Below are 10,496 nucleotides of genomic sequence, written 5' to 3' on the forward strand. Positions count from 1 at the left end.
CTGCCCGCCTGGCCACAGTGACACCGGCTCCCGGGAGAGCAGAGCACATCATCCGGCTTCTAGCGAAAAGCTCTGCTCTGCTGACCCAGATTTGGGGCCTGTGGAAGGTCTGGGCCCAAACAAAAGAGGATCTCAAATTAGGACACCAAGCACCACCCCATCTGCTGTGGAGAGAATAACCAGGAGACAGGCGTCAGAAAACGACTTTGCTCGGCTGCAAAGTGTCCCAGCCCCGTCCCGGCCGCCCCTGCAGGGTGGGCAGCCCTTGGCATCCTCCGCTAGTTCCCCTTCCACTCTGGGCCTCGGTTTTTGCCACCGTGAATCATAGTTTTGTGCTTTTCCTTGGCATCACCCTGAGCCCCCTAAGGGTCATGGCTGCTGGGGGCCTGCCTCGGTGATGGTGTCTCCCTCGAGGCCTGGTGGCCACCCTGGCAGATCTTGGCCGACTAAGCGGTGAGGTTTTCTCGGGAAACAGCCCACTCCCTGGACGCACTCGGCGAGTCCATCACTGCCACCAACACCGACACCGCCAGGCTGGGATCTCCACAGAGTAACAATGGCATCAGTGCCACCCACGTGTATTGAGCACCTACTGTGTGCCCTGTACCTTCTGTCTCACTGAGCCTCAGTCCTGCAGGGAGACCCCGGTGAGCGGGCACCTGTCTTCGGGGCACAAATGCAGGGCAGGGCAGGCACATCAAGGCGGGCCCTCCCCCCAGGCAGGTCTGCCCCGGCACCTGGCGTGGGTGGCCTGAGCCGGACCTACAGGTGGTCAAGGGACCTCCAGAGCAAGACCCAGCCCTACTGCCTGGTTCCCATCGGGGCAGCACCACTCAGCCGCTGTGTGACCTAGGCGAGTTGCTTGCCCTCTCTGTGCCTCATTTCCACACTGTGAGGTGAGTGGAAAACTGACGTCAGGGGGGTTTTGTGGAGCTCCAGTGACCCTGCATGAAATGTGTTTTCTAGTGTCTGCACTGAGTTAGTGCCAAGCAAGTGAACTTATTACGATGGTGAGTGGGATGGACAGGGGAAAGGGGCGTGAGGGTGCCATGGCAGTACCCTGGGAGCAGCTTGAGGAGGACGCTGCAGTGATGGTGATGGTGGTGGTCAGGGAGAGGAGGTGGGGTCTCGGCCTGGAGCCCTCTGTTGGTCTGGGAAGCACCTGGGAAGCGGGGAGGAGCAGAGGTTGCCTCCCCTGGGAGCAGACCCCGCAAAGTGCTGACCCAGCATCGGGCTGAACAAATATTCACGACGGCGCCCTTGGCGGCCTGAGTGGGGTGGCCTGTCCTGCTACTGAGGCTGCAGGGAAGGGAAGCTGGTGCAGCTGGAGCTCCTGAGGACAGACGCTGGGCAGTGTCCCATCCCGCCCTGGGGAAGGAGGTGAATTTCCTCTGACACGTGCTCTGGGGGCCGTTGGCAGAGTGAGCCTGAAGGTGAGTGACAGGCACCCGAGATCACACATCGTGTCCACTCGCACCCTGAGGCCTGGCCCCCCATTGCCCGAAGGAGGGAGGTGTGGTCAGGGACAGGGCATGGGCTCAGCTCAAGCCCTGTCTCCATGGAAACACTGCCCCTGCTGCCCGAGGATGGTCCACTCGCCCCACAGACATCTGAGCCTCCTGGACCTATAGCTTCACTTAGCAGTTCTTCCAGATCAAGGAAGATTTGCCCCCCGCCCAAGCCCCACTCTAGCTGAGACCCCTGTGGTAGCCACGACCCTGCTGGTGCCGAAGGGGCCTAGCTGTTTGGAGCGCTGTTGTAGGCAATGGGGATGCGGGAACCCGTTCGTCCTCCAGTAGCCCCACTGCTGCACCAGGATGCCGAGGCTAAGAGAGCTGGTTCCTTCCGTGGGGAAGCTGGGGTCTGACGCGGGGCCCGTGAGCCCCCGGCCGTGTGACCGTTCCAGGGGAGCCTCTGGGGCCGACCCGGCTCCAGGTCACTGGGAGTAGCTGCTTCTCCTGCCACTGCTGGTGCCCTGCTCACTGCCCATGTGTCCCCAAGACTCCATCCTCGGGGACGCGGGCCCTGCCTTCCCGCTGGCCCTCAGCCTCCCCGCTCCCACCCGTGCGGCAGCCGCAGGGCTGACTGCGCCTGCATCTGCTCCCTTCCTGCAGCCCCACGACAGTGAGCTGCTCACGGCCGGGGGTGCTGCCTGAGGGGCAGTGGGGACTGGATCCCCGGAAGGGAGCGGGCCGTGGGAACGAGGGTGATGGAATGCGCTTCCCATAACGAGCCCACTGGACCTGATCCCGTTAGAAGCTGCCAAAGCACCAGCAGGGGCTCTGTCCCGGAGCTGCTCTGGGAGAGACAGAGCCCTGGGGCGGGGAGTGCGTGGCCACCACCACATCACCCTGGTCCTCGCACCCGCATTCCTGGGAGGTCGCCGACCTCATCCTGGCCATGAGCCACAAGGGTCGGCGCTCGCCTGGTGCCTCTCCTCCACGCAGCCACCACCCTGCGCGCCCTGCTTGACGTTACACGACTAGTCATCAGTCCTGCTGCCCAGCCCTGGATGCACCTCACGGCCTGCAGATAATGTTGGGCCCCGCATCACCAGGCTGGCCCCCGCCCCACCTGGCATTTGCTCAAAGGAGCCTCAGACCAGACCTGCAGCGCCGGCCCTGGAGATGTGGCCCAGGGGACAAAGGCTGGGGGCCAGAGACCACACAGGCCTGGCAGAGCTCAAGACCAGGTCGGGCTTCCCTGACCAAAGCAGACCTCACTTCCTATAACAACGCAGCATCTCACTCGTCCTGCCCGCCCTGTGCCCCTGCAGACGCGCCTGGGCGTCCCGAGGAGGTGGTGAGGGCCCGGGCCGGCTGGGGTCTCTCGGCCAGCGGCCAAACTCTGGACCCTGGAGAGGCCGGTAGTTAGGCAGATGGGCTTGGAGTGTGGCTTTTCACAGAGGGATGGACAGACAGACAGCACATGTCTCCTTCTGTCCCTGTGAGGACGCGGCCGTGGTGAGCAGAGTGAGTGAGAGACGCAGTGAATTACTGACGGCCGGGGCCGGGGCTGCTGCAGTGTGCTCCCTGCCGCCCGGCTTCTCCAGTCGCCCTTGCTCACCTGGGCTCTCTCTGCCCGCCAGGAGCCCCCAACCCAGGCCTGCCCAGGCAGCCCCCAGGAGGGAGAGGCCCTCTAGACAGCGGACTTGCGATGAGAGGAGAGGGCTCTGGACCCCGACCCCTGCCTGGGCCATGGGAACGACCACGTATCACGCGTGGTTTCCTACCTCGTGCCTTCTCCCCGACTGCCCGCCTCCCTCACCCCTCACTCTGCAGGAGGCTCAGCTACGCCTCCCACTGGAAGCCTTCCAGGACTGCCAGGCAGAGGGGCCCCTGGACTCCCCGTCATAGCCTGCACTCCTGGGCCTCCCCTATCAGACAGGGCGCTCCCAAAAGAGGCCCACTGAGAGAGGCTGGTCGCCGGGCACCTGTGGGTGCCTCCACCCACCCCGGGCCCCCTGCCTGTGGGGCAGCCTCAGCTGGGACGGACTGAGAGCTCCTGCAGGCCAGCCCAGGGCACAGTCGATATCCACCCGATGAGCCTGTCATTACGAGGCTCTTAATTATTCAGTGTCGCCTCTGGGGGCTGTGTGTGCCCGTCCTGCCCACGCCTGCCCACCGCTGCCGCAGACACAAAAGCCGTCTGTCCACGGAGCTGGCAGGCGGGGCCGCTGAGCAAATATAAGAGGAGGCTGGGCTTCCCTGGTGCCGCAGTGGTTGAGAGTCCGCCTGCCGATGCAGGGGACACGGGTTCGTGCCCCGGTCCGGGAAGATCCCACATGCCGCGGAGCGGCTGGGCCCGTGAGCCATGGCCGCTGAGCCTGTGCGTCCGGAGCCTGTGCTCCACAGCGGGAGAGGCCACAACAGTGAGAGGCCCGCGTACCGCAAAATAAATAAAAAATAAAAAGTAAATAAGAGGAGGCTAAGAAGCCCTGGCTGCTGCGGACAGAAGCATGGGGGCCCCGGGCTGCTCTGCTGAGGCCTGAGGAAGGAAAAGAGTCGAGGGGGGGAAGGAAGCAGCGTGTCCCCCAGCCCGCCCTGGGCCAGGCAGGGGCCACCGCCGCCAGCACCACCCGTTCAATCCACAGCTGGAGGGGGGCTGCCCCCTGCTCCCCAGGTGCCCAAGGTGACATCTTGGCAGAAGAGGGGGGAGGGATCAGGGGGACCCAGGGCAGTCGGAGGTGCCACAGGTGGGCCCGAAGACCCCAGCCGAGCACCCCAGGTTCCCAGCTCTCCCACCGGCTTGTGCCAACTCCCCCATTAATAACCCACTGGCCACTTTGGCCCCTGTGCTCACTTCTGTAGGCTCCTACCTGGGGGTGAGTTCCCAGGGCCGGGACAGAGAGCCCGGACAAGGACCCAGGAGGCCCGGCCTCTGGCCTCAGCCCAGCCCGCCTCGCTGGCAGCCTCGCACAGGTCACTGGCCGCCCCCGTGGCACCTGCCACCCCTCACAAGGTGTTGTGGGATGGGAGTGGAGCAGACGGGGAGGGCGCTGGGGATAGTGGCTGCTCTGGAGGGCGGACGGGGTGTTGCCATGGTCCCCGAGGGTCTCTGGGGATGCTCGTCGTAAACCCTGAGGCGGGGCCTTCTCCTTTGGGCCACACCGTGGGGCCCGAGGCTCACGGGGCCCCTGTCCGCTCTCCACGTGTCTGCCCACCTACCTCACCCCCCTTGCTGGACACCTTACTCTCCAAAGCTGCCCCGCATCCTTTACCCCCCAGCACCTCCCCAACCCCACCAGGGCCGGCACCAGGAGGACAGGAACGCACTGCAAAGCTGTGAATAAAGAACCCTGTAGTCAGGCCTGGACAAGGCATGGCTCCCACCTGCAACAGCCTCTCCTGCAGAGTTGGGGGTCTATGCACCCCAGGAAGGGCTCCCTGGAAGGGGTCTCCCTGCGCCTACCTGTGCCAAGAGAGCCCATCACACTCTGGGGGGGGGATTCCTCTCTCCCCGGCACATGGGCACCCTTCTATGTGTGGAAAGCTCCGGACGACGCTGGGTCTCCCAGCCTAGCTTCAGCCTGGCTTCTCCATCCACATACCACGTGGTCCTTGGGCACCGTCCCTCCACGCTGGAAGTGGGGTCCCCACCAAGCCCGTAGTCACGTGTGGTGGACAGAGCCAGTTCGCGGGCTGAGTGGCCCAAGCCAGGGTCCCCAGGTGTTATGGGTTGAAATGAGACCTCCCCGCTAAAATTCAAATGTTCGCATTCTAACCCCCAGCACCTCGGAATGTGACCGAATTTGGGAATAAGGCTGCTGCAGAGGTAATTTGCTGAGGGCAGACTGGAGTAGGGGGGCTCCAGATCCCCTCTGACGGTCCTTCTAAAACGGGGGGTTTGGACGCAGAGACTCTCACAGTGACGATGAAGGTGGGGATGCTGGAGGTTGTTGGCAAAACACCAGAAGCTGAGAGAGAGGCCCAGAAGAGACCCCCTCACAGCCTCGGAAGGAGCCACCTTGACCTCAAACTTCTGGCCTCCGGGACCGTGTAACACCTCTGCTGTTGAAGCCACCTGGACTGTGGTATTTGCTACGCAGCCCGGGCACACTCATACCCAGACCTGCGAAGTGGACAGCGGGGTTTCAAGCAGTACTTTCTGGGGTTCGCAACACTAACCCACCCGTTGTCTGAACGCACAAGGCTTCAGTGACAGCTGGGGAGACAGAGGCATTGAGATGGGAAGGGATTCACCCACAAGGCCCACAAACCTCTGGTGGACTTGGACCCGATTCCCAGCCCCTGATTCCCCGTCCGACCCCCGTCCTTCCTTCTGGCGGCACCGGGAGGGCCTGTCCCACTGTCCAGGTGGAGGGATTGGGTCCCAGAGACAGCTGGTGGCCGGCACTGAGGGAGAGGCAGCTAGACTTCCACAGGGCGGGGGAGATGCCCTGGACCGTGGGCCAGCGAGGCTGTGCAGCAGGGCAGTGCGCCGAGGGCCCAGAGGACGGAACCACCAGGAGGGCTTCCTGGGGGGGATGCTTCGAGTGGGCTGGAGGATGGGCAGGGCTGGGCAGCAGTTCTGGGCCAGGGAGCTGGGGCGGGCAGGCTAAGACGGGGGGAGCAGGACAGCTGCAGGCCCGAGACTCTCGACAAGGCCCTTCTGCGGTGCGTGCCTGGCCCACGCGCACCCCTCGGCGCCGCGGCTCCTGCCGCCCTGCGTGCCTGGGGCCCTTTAATCCGTGTTTTTAATTGCAGAGCACAGAGCACATTATGAACAACCTGTTTCACATGAAAAAGGGAAGCCATGTGCTCCGGCCGCCCACAGCCCAGCCCCACTGGGACCCCGTCAGCATCCTCTCCCACTGGCAGATGGAGCCTCTCTGCGCTTGACAAAGGCCAGTGTCCCCAAGCTGAAACTTTTCTTTCCTGCCCCTCTCAGGCAGCGACCTCGGCGGCCGGGGCTTCTTCCGCGAGAGCGGCGATTTAATCAGAGGCAAAGAGGACCCTGTGCCAGTCCTGTGGCACAGCAGCAACCCCACCCACGAGGCCGGGGGTGTGGGCCCAGGCCTGCGGGCCCCCGCGCAGCGCCCCTTCCCCTCACCGGGTGCGAGGGGAGCCAGGCGCTGGTGGGCTCAGGGCAGCGCCCGCCTCCACAGCCCACGCCAGCTTCTCTGGCATTTCCAGGGACCCCCGGGGAGCCCAGGGCGTGCGGGGCAGCCAGCCCTCCTGGGGGTCCCCCACCCAGCACTCCAGACACGTGGGATGAGAAGGTCAGTCCAGGCTGGGGAACGTTTTGGGAGCGGAGACGATCACAGACCACCCGGCTTGGGGAAAAAGACCCCTCAGAACCTGTTTCCTCCTCTGTAAACCAGGCACAGGGCTCGTTGGCCTCGCCCACCAGGCCTTCAGAGACTCACGGGCAGAGCCCTGCATTGCTGGCTCTGTATTCCGGAAGCATCCGCTTCCGACAGCTATGGAGGGTGAATGAATGAGGCGGGGGCGGAGGGTGGGGATGAGAGCCTGCCCTGTCCCGTCACGTCTGGCTTCCTCCTAGCCCTGCAGGGAGGATGGGACAGCGGGCAGGTGGGTCTGGGAAAGGACCAGGTGGGGGTCCCGACAGCCAGGGCCCCATGGAGCCATTTGCATGGGTGAGTGAATGTGGGTCACTGTTACTGGGGAATTCCACAGTCTGCAGGGTGAGGGCGCGTGAGCAGGTCCCCAGGGAGCCCCGTCCTCCGCTGGGGCCTCTGCACACGCAGCTGTGGCCATCACGTGGCGACCAGGGGCACCCAGTCGCTGGCCTCACTCTGTTACCTGTTTATTTGTCTCCAGCAGGACCCCCACCCCAGCACTGCCGTTCAGCGGCCTTCGGAGCAGGAAGGGTGCGGGAAGCGTCGGGGGGGGCGACCCTGCCCACCCCAGCAGCAGGGCCCCCTCAGGAGGGTCTGTGAGATGCCTGCTGGGACCCGGTGCTGCAGCCGGGTGGCCCCAGCCCCATCCCACTGCACATGAGAGGGAAGCCCGGGTGGGAACCTGTGTGTTGTGACCCCAAATCTGGGACAGTCCCCAACCTGTCAAATCCTCAGGGATCGGAACTCAGCCCCAGCTCCCACTCAGGACCTCCTGTCCTCTGGCCCCTGAGAATTACTCACCCGCTCCTACCCTGCAAGGGGCTTCCCCTAAGCAGGCCTGGCCCACTGTCCACAGGGGCCTGGACCCTTCTAGCTGCAGCTGCCAGACCAGGGGCTTGGGCTCAGGCTGCGACCCCCGGAACTCACGTGCTTATGGGTACCTCACCCCCGAACTTGGCTGATGGCTCCCCAGCCTCTGTGATCCTCTCAGGCGGAAATCCTTGCTCCCCACACCTGTGCCCCGCCTCCCACTGCCTGACTCCCTCCCCCATTTGCTCTGTCCTTCCTGATTTGCCCAGAATCCTCCATCCTCCCAGGTCTTGGGGGTCTTCCCACAAGCTGTCCCTCCCCTTCAAAGCCCCCAACCCACTTTTAAGCCCCAGCTGAAGTGCCCCTGAAGGAAGAGGCCCCGGCTGCCCCTGATGACGGAGCCTCCCTCCTGTTCCCGGCCCCGGCCCCGGCTTCCCTCTGCTGCTGCATCCCGACTGGGTGTGTTGCTGTGTGATCTGCGGACTTTGGTCTGACCCCAGCACTCCTGTGAGCTCTGAGGAGCTTGGTTCAGAGTGAGTTCCCTGTTTGCTAAAGGGATGTGTGGTAATGCCCATCTCCAGAGCCGGGGCACCCCAAGCTTGGCGCTGGGGGCTCAAGATCACTTATTTCTGGGGTCTGGGGGACGGGGCTGGTCCCAGAGCTTCAGTGGGGCTGAGAGGCTCTGACAGGAGGCCAAGGCGTCCACAGCGGCAGGACCCCGGTTGGCCCCCATCCCCATGGGGCCTGGGGAAGAGCCAGGGGGCCGGCAGTGGGTCAGGCATGCCCCAGGGGGGCTGGTAAAGGAGGGGCCTCGTGGTGATGAGCCAGCTTACCTGGACTTCTGCTCCGTGGTCTGGGTCTCTGGTGGCCCGTGAGCCACCAGAGACCCAGACCACTGTGTTCCTGAACTCGGGGTGTCCACACAGGAACAGCCATCAGGATGGCTTGGACCACGTGCTGTTGGGATTAAGGAGGCATTCGCTCCCTCCCTCGCTCATACCCCCAGCAGGTACACACCACGCAGCTGTCACGTGCCAGCCAGCCTGGTTGCCGGACACACGGAGAAGTGAGCGGGAAGGAAGCCCCCTGTTCTTGCCAACTGGCAGCCGGGGAGGGAGGAAGGAGAGTCTCCCCAGAGCTAGAGGAGCCCGGCCCCTTCAGGAGGAATCGGCCGCACACAGGCCCCGGCTCCTTCTTCCCTCCGCAGAGAGCCATGCCTGCAGCCCCTGCCTCCCCACAGGAGCCAGGAAACGTCTTCATAAAATATTGATTGGTTTGCACAAGGCTTGGGTTGTCAGGAAAGGACGGGGAGGCTTTTGCATGTAGGTTAGATTTGTTCAGCACTTCCTTAACCCCTTCCTGCCGGGCACCTTGGACACCTCCTTGGATTCCCCCAGAAGCGGGCAGGGTGCCCGGGTGGGCCCAGGGTGGCCCAGGGGACCTGAGAGCTGGCCTGCCCAGCATCTCTTCTTGGGCACGGCCGTGGAAGTCTTCCCGCAGTTCACTTTACCCCTCTCCTCATTGGGCCACCTGGTCATTCTTCTGCTGGATCCAGAGACGAAGCCGTGTCAGTCCCTCCCACCCCCAGGCCCCTGCCAGGCGAGCCTTGATCTCAGTGGCAGACGCAGACCCCAGAAGCGCTCCCAGCCAGACCTTGGTTCCACGTCATCTGGAAAGGAGCTTGGCTCTGAGACTGGCAAGAACTTCCGTCTTGACTTTTAAATGTCATAATCCCACCTGGCTGATCGCGCTGGGATCAATAGAGGCAGCTTCGGATCTCATCCCAGCACCCAGGGCTCCGGGCACTGGGGAACGGGGTACAGAACACAGAGGGTACCTGCTGGCCTCAGGTTCCAAAATCGTGAAATGGTGGGGTAATGGTCCTGCCCTTTAAAATTGTGGCCAGGGTGAAATAGAGCCACATGTGGCAGTGACAACTGGACAAGAAACGGCATCTTTCCTTGTTGTGCATGGATGTAGGGAGGAATAACGAGTGAGTGGGTGAATGAATGAGTGGGTGAATGAATGGGTGAGTGAATGAATGAGTGACTGAGTGAATGAATGGGTGAACAAAAGAGTGGACCAATGGTCCTGCAGGACCTCAGCTATCCTGTGGGGTCTGACGTCACTCCCGCAGAAGCCCTCGACCTCCAGGAAGCCCATGTTCACCAGAGACGCTGGCTCTTCCGGGCAGTCCTGGGCTGCGGCTCAGGGGCCCGGCAGGTCAGCCTCCTCTCCAGCCCCTGAGCTCCCCTCTGCTGTTCCTGCCCCTGCCTTTCGTTCTGCTCCTTCTTGCAGGTCTGAACCTCTCACAGGCCTGCGTGTCACATGCCTTTCTCAGGGCCCCTTCCCTTCCCTGCTGCCCCTCCCCCTCCCTGCCCAGTCCTCAGGAAGCTGCTGTCCTTCTGACCCCTCTGACACCCATTCTGATGCCAGGCGGGCTCCCAAAGCTGCTTCCAGGGATGATGTCCCCTCCCCGCTCAGCGACGTGGAACCCAGCAGTAACCTAGGAAATAGGCAGTACCCTGGCGCTTTAAAAGTCCAGACCCACCCTGGCCTGCCACCATTGTGCGGTACATGGGGTCCCCCGGGCAGTCACAGCTGGGGAGTCCTCCCAGCCTTCTGCCCACCCACCCATCTATCCATCCACCCACCCATCCATTCATCCATTTATCCACCTATCCATCCAACCACCCACACACTCATCCATCCATCTATCCACCCATCCATCCATCCAACCACCCACACACTCATCCATCCATCTATCCAACCATCCATCCATCCACCCACCCAGTTCCTTATCCAACCATCTTTCCAACCATCCACCCATTTACCCCTCCCCCATTCCTGTCCACCCTTCCACCCTCTCAGCAAACCCCAAAAG

At 63.2% G+C, this 10,496-nt stretch overlaps 1 protein-coding gene across 1 annotated transcript; it reads left to right on the forward strand.

Annotated features, from left to right (window-relative positions):
• Positions 1 to 1,049: 1,049 nt before the first annotated feature.
• LOC114903949 (translation initiation factor IF-2-like) lies at positions 1,050 to 10,151 on the forward strand. The gene is made up of 11 exons (XM_029237171.1): positions 1,050 to 1,120; positions 1,421 to 1,433; positions 2,257 to 2,428; positions 2,777 to 2,866; positions 4,123 to 4,195; positions 4,311 to 4,421; positions 5,520 to 5,612; positions 6,391 to 6,721; positions 6,824 to 6,931; positions 7,284 to 8,145; positions 8,619 to 10,151. The coding sequence occupies exons 1-10, from the start codon at positions 1,050 to 1,052 to the stop codon at positions 7,461 to 7,463; spliced, it is 1,242 nt and encodes a 413-aa protein (XP_029093004.1). The 3' UTR covers positions 7,464 to 8,145; positions 8,619 to 10,151.
• The last annotated feature ends 345 nt before the right edge of the window (positions 10,152 to 10,496 follow it).

The sequence above is a fragment of the Monodon monoceros genome, unplaced genomic scaffold (assembly GCF_005190385.1).
Source record: "Monodon monoceros isolate NGI ecotype Baffin Bay Population unplaced genomic scaffold, NGI_Narwhal_1 Super_Scaffold_21, whole genome shotgun sequence".
NCBI classification, from domain to species: domain Eukaryota; kingdom Metazoa; phylum Chordata; class Mammalia; order Artiodactyla; family Monodontidae; genus Monodon; species Monodon monoceros.

Bases quoted from the DNA above. Each gene is read 5' to 3' on its own strand.
- LOC114903949 (XM_029237171.1), top strand. From the start codon at position 1,050: ATGGCAGTACCCTGGGAGCAGCTTGAGGAGGACGCTGCAGTGATGGTG. The intron at 2,867-4,122 runs GTAGTTAGGCAG...CCTGCTCCCCAG, and splicing joins TCTGGACCCTGGAGAGGCCG to GTGCCCAAGGTGACATCTTG. The intron at 6,932-7,283 runs GTGAATGAATGA...ATTTGTCTCCAG, and splicing joins GCTTCCGACAGCTATGGAGG to CAGGACCCCCACCCCAGCAC.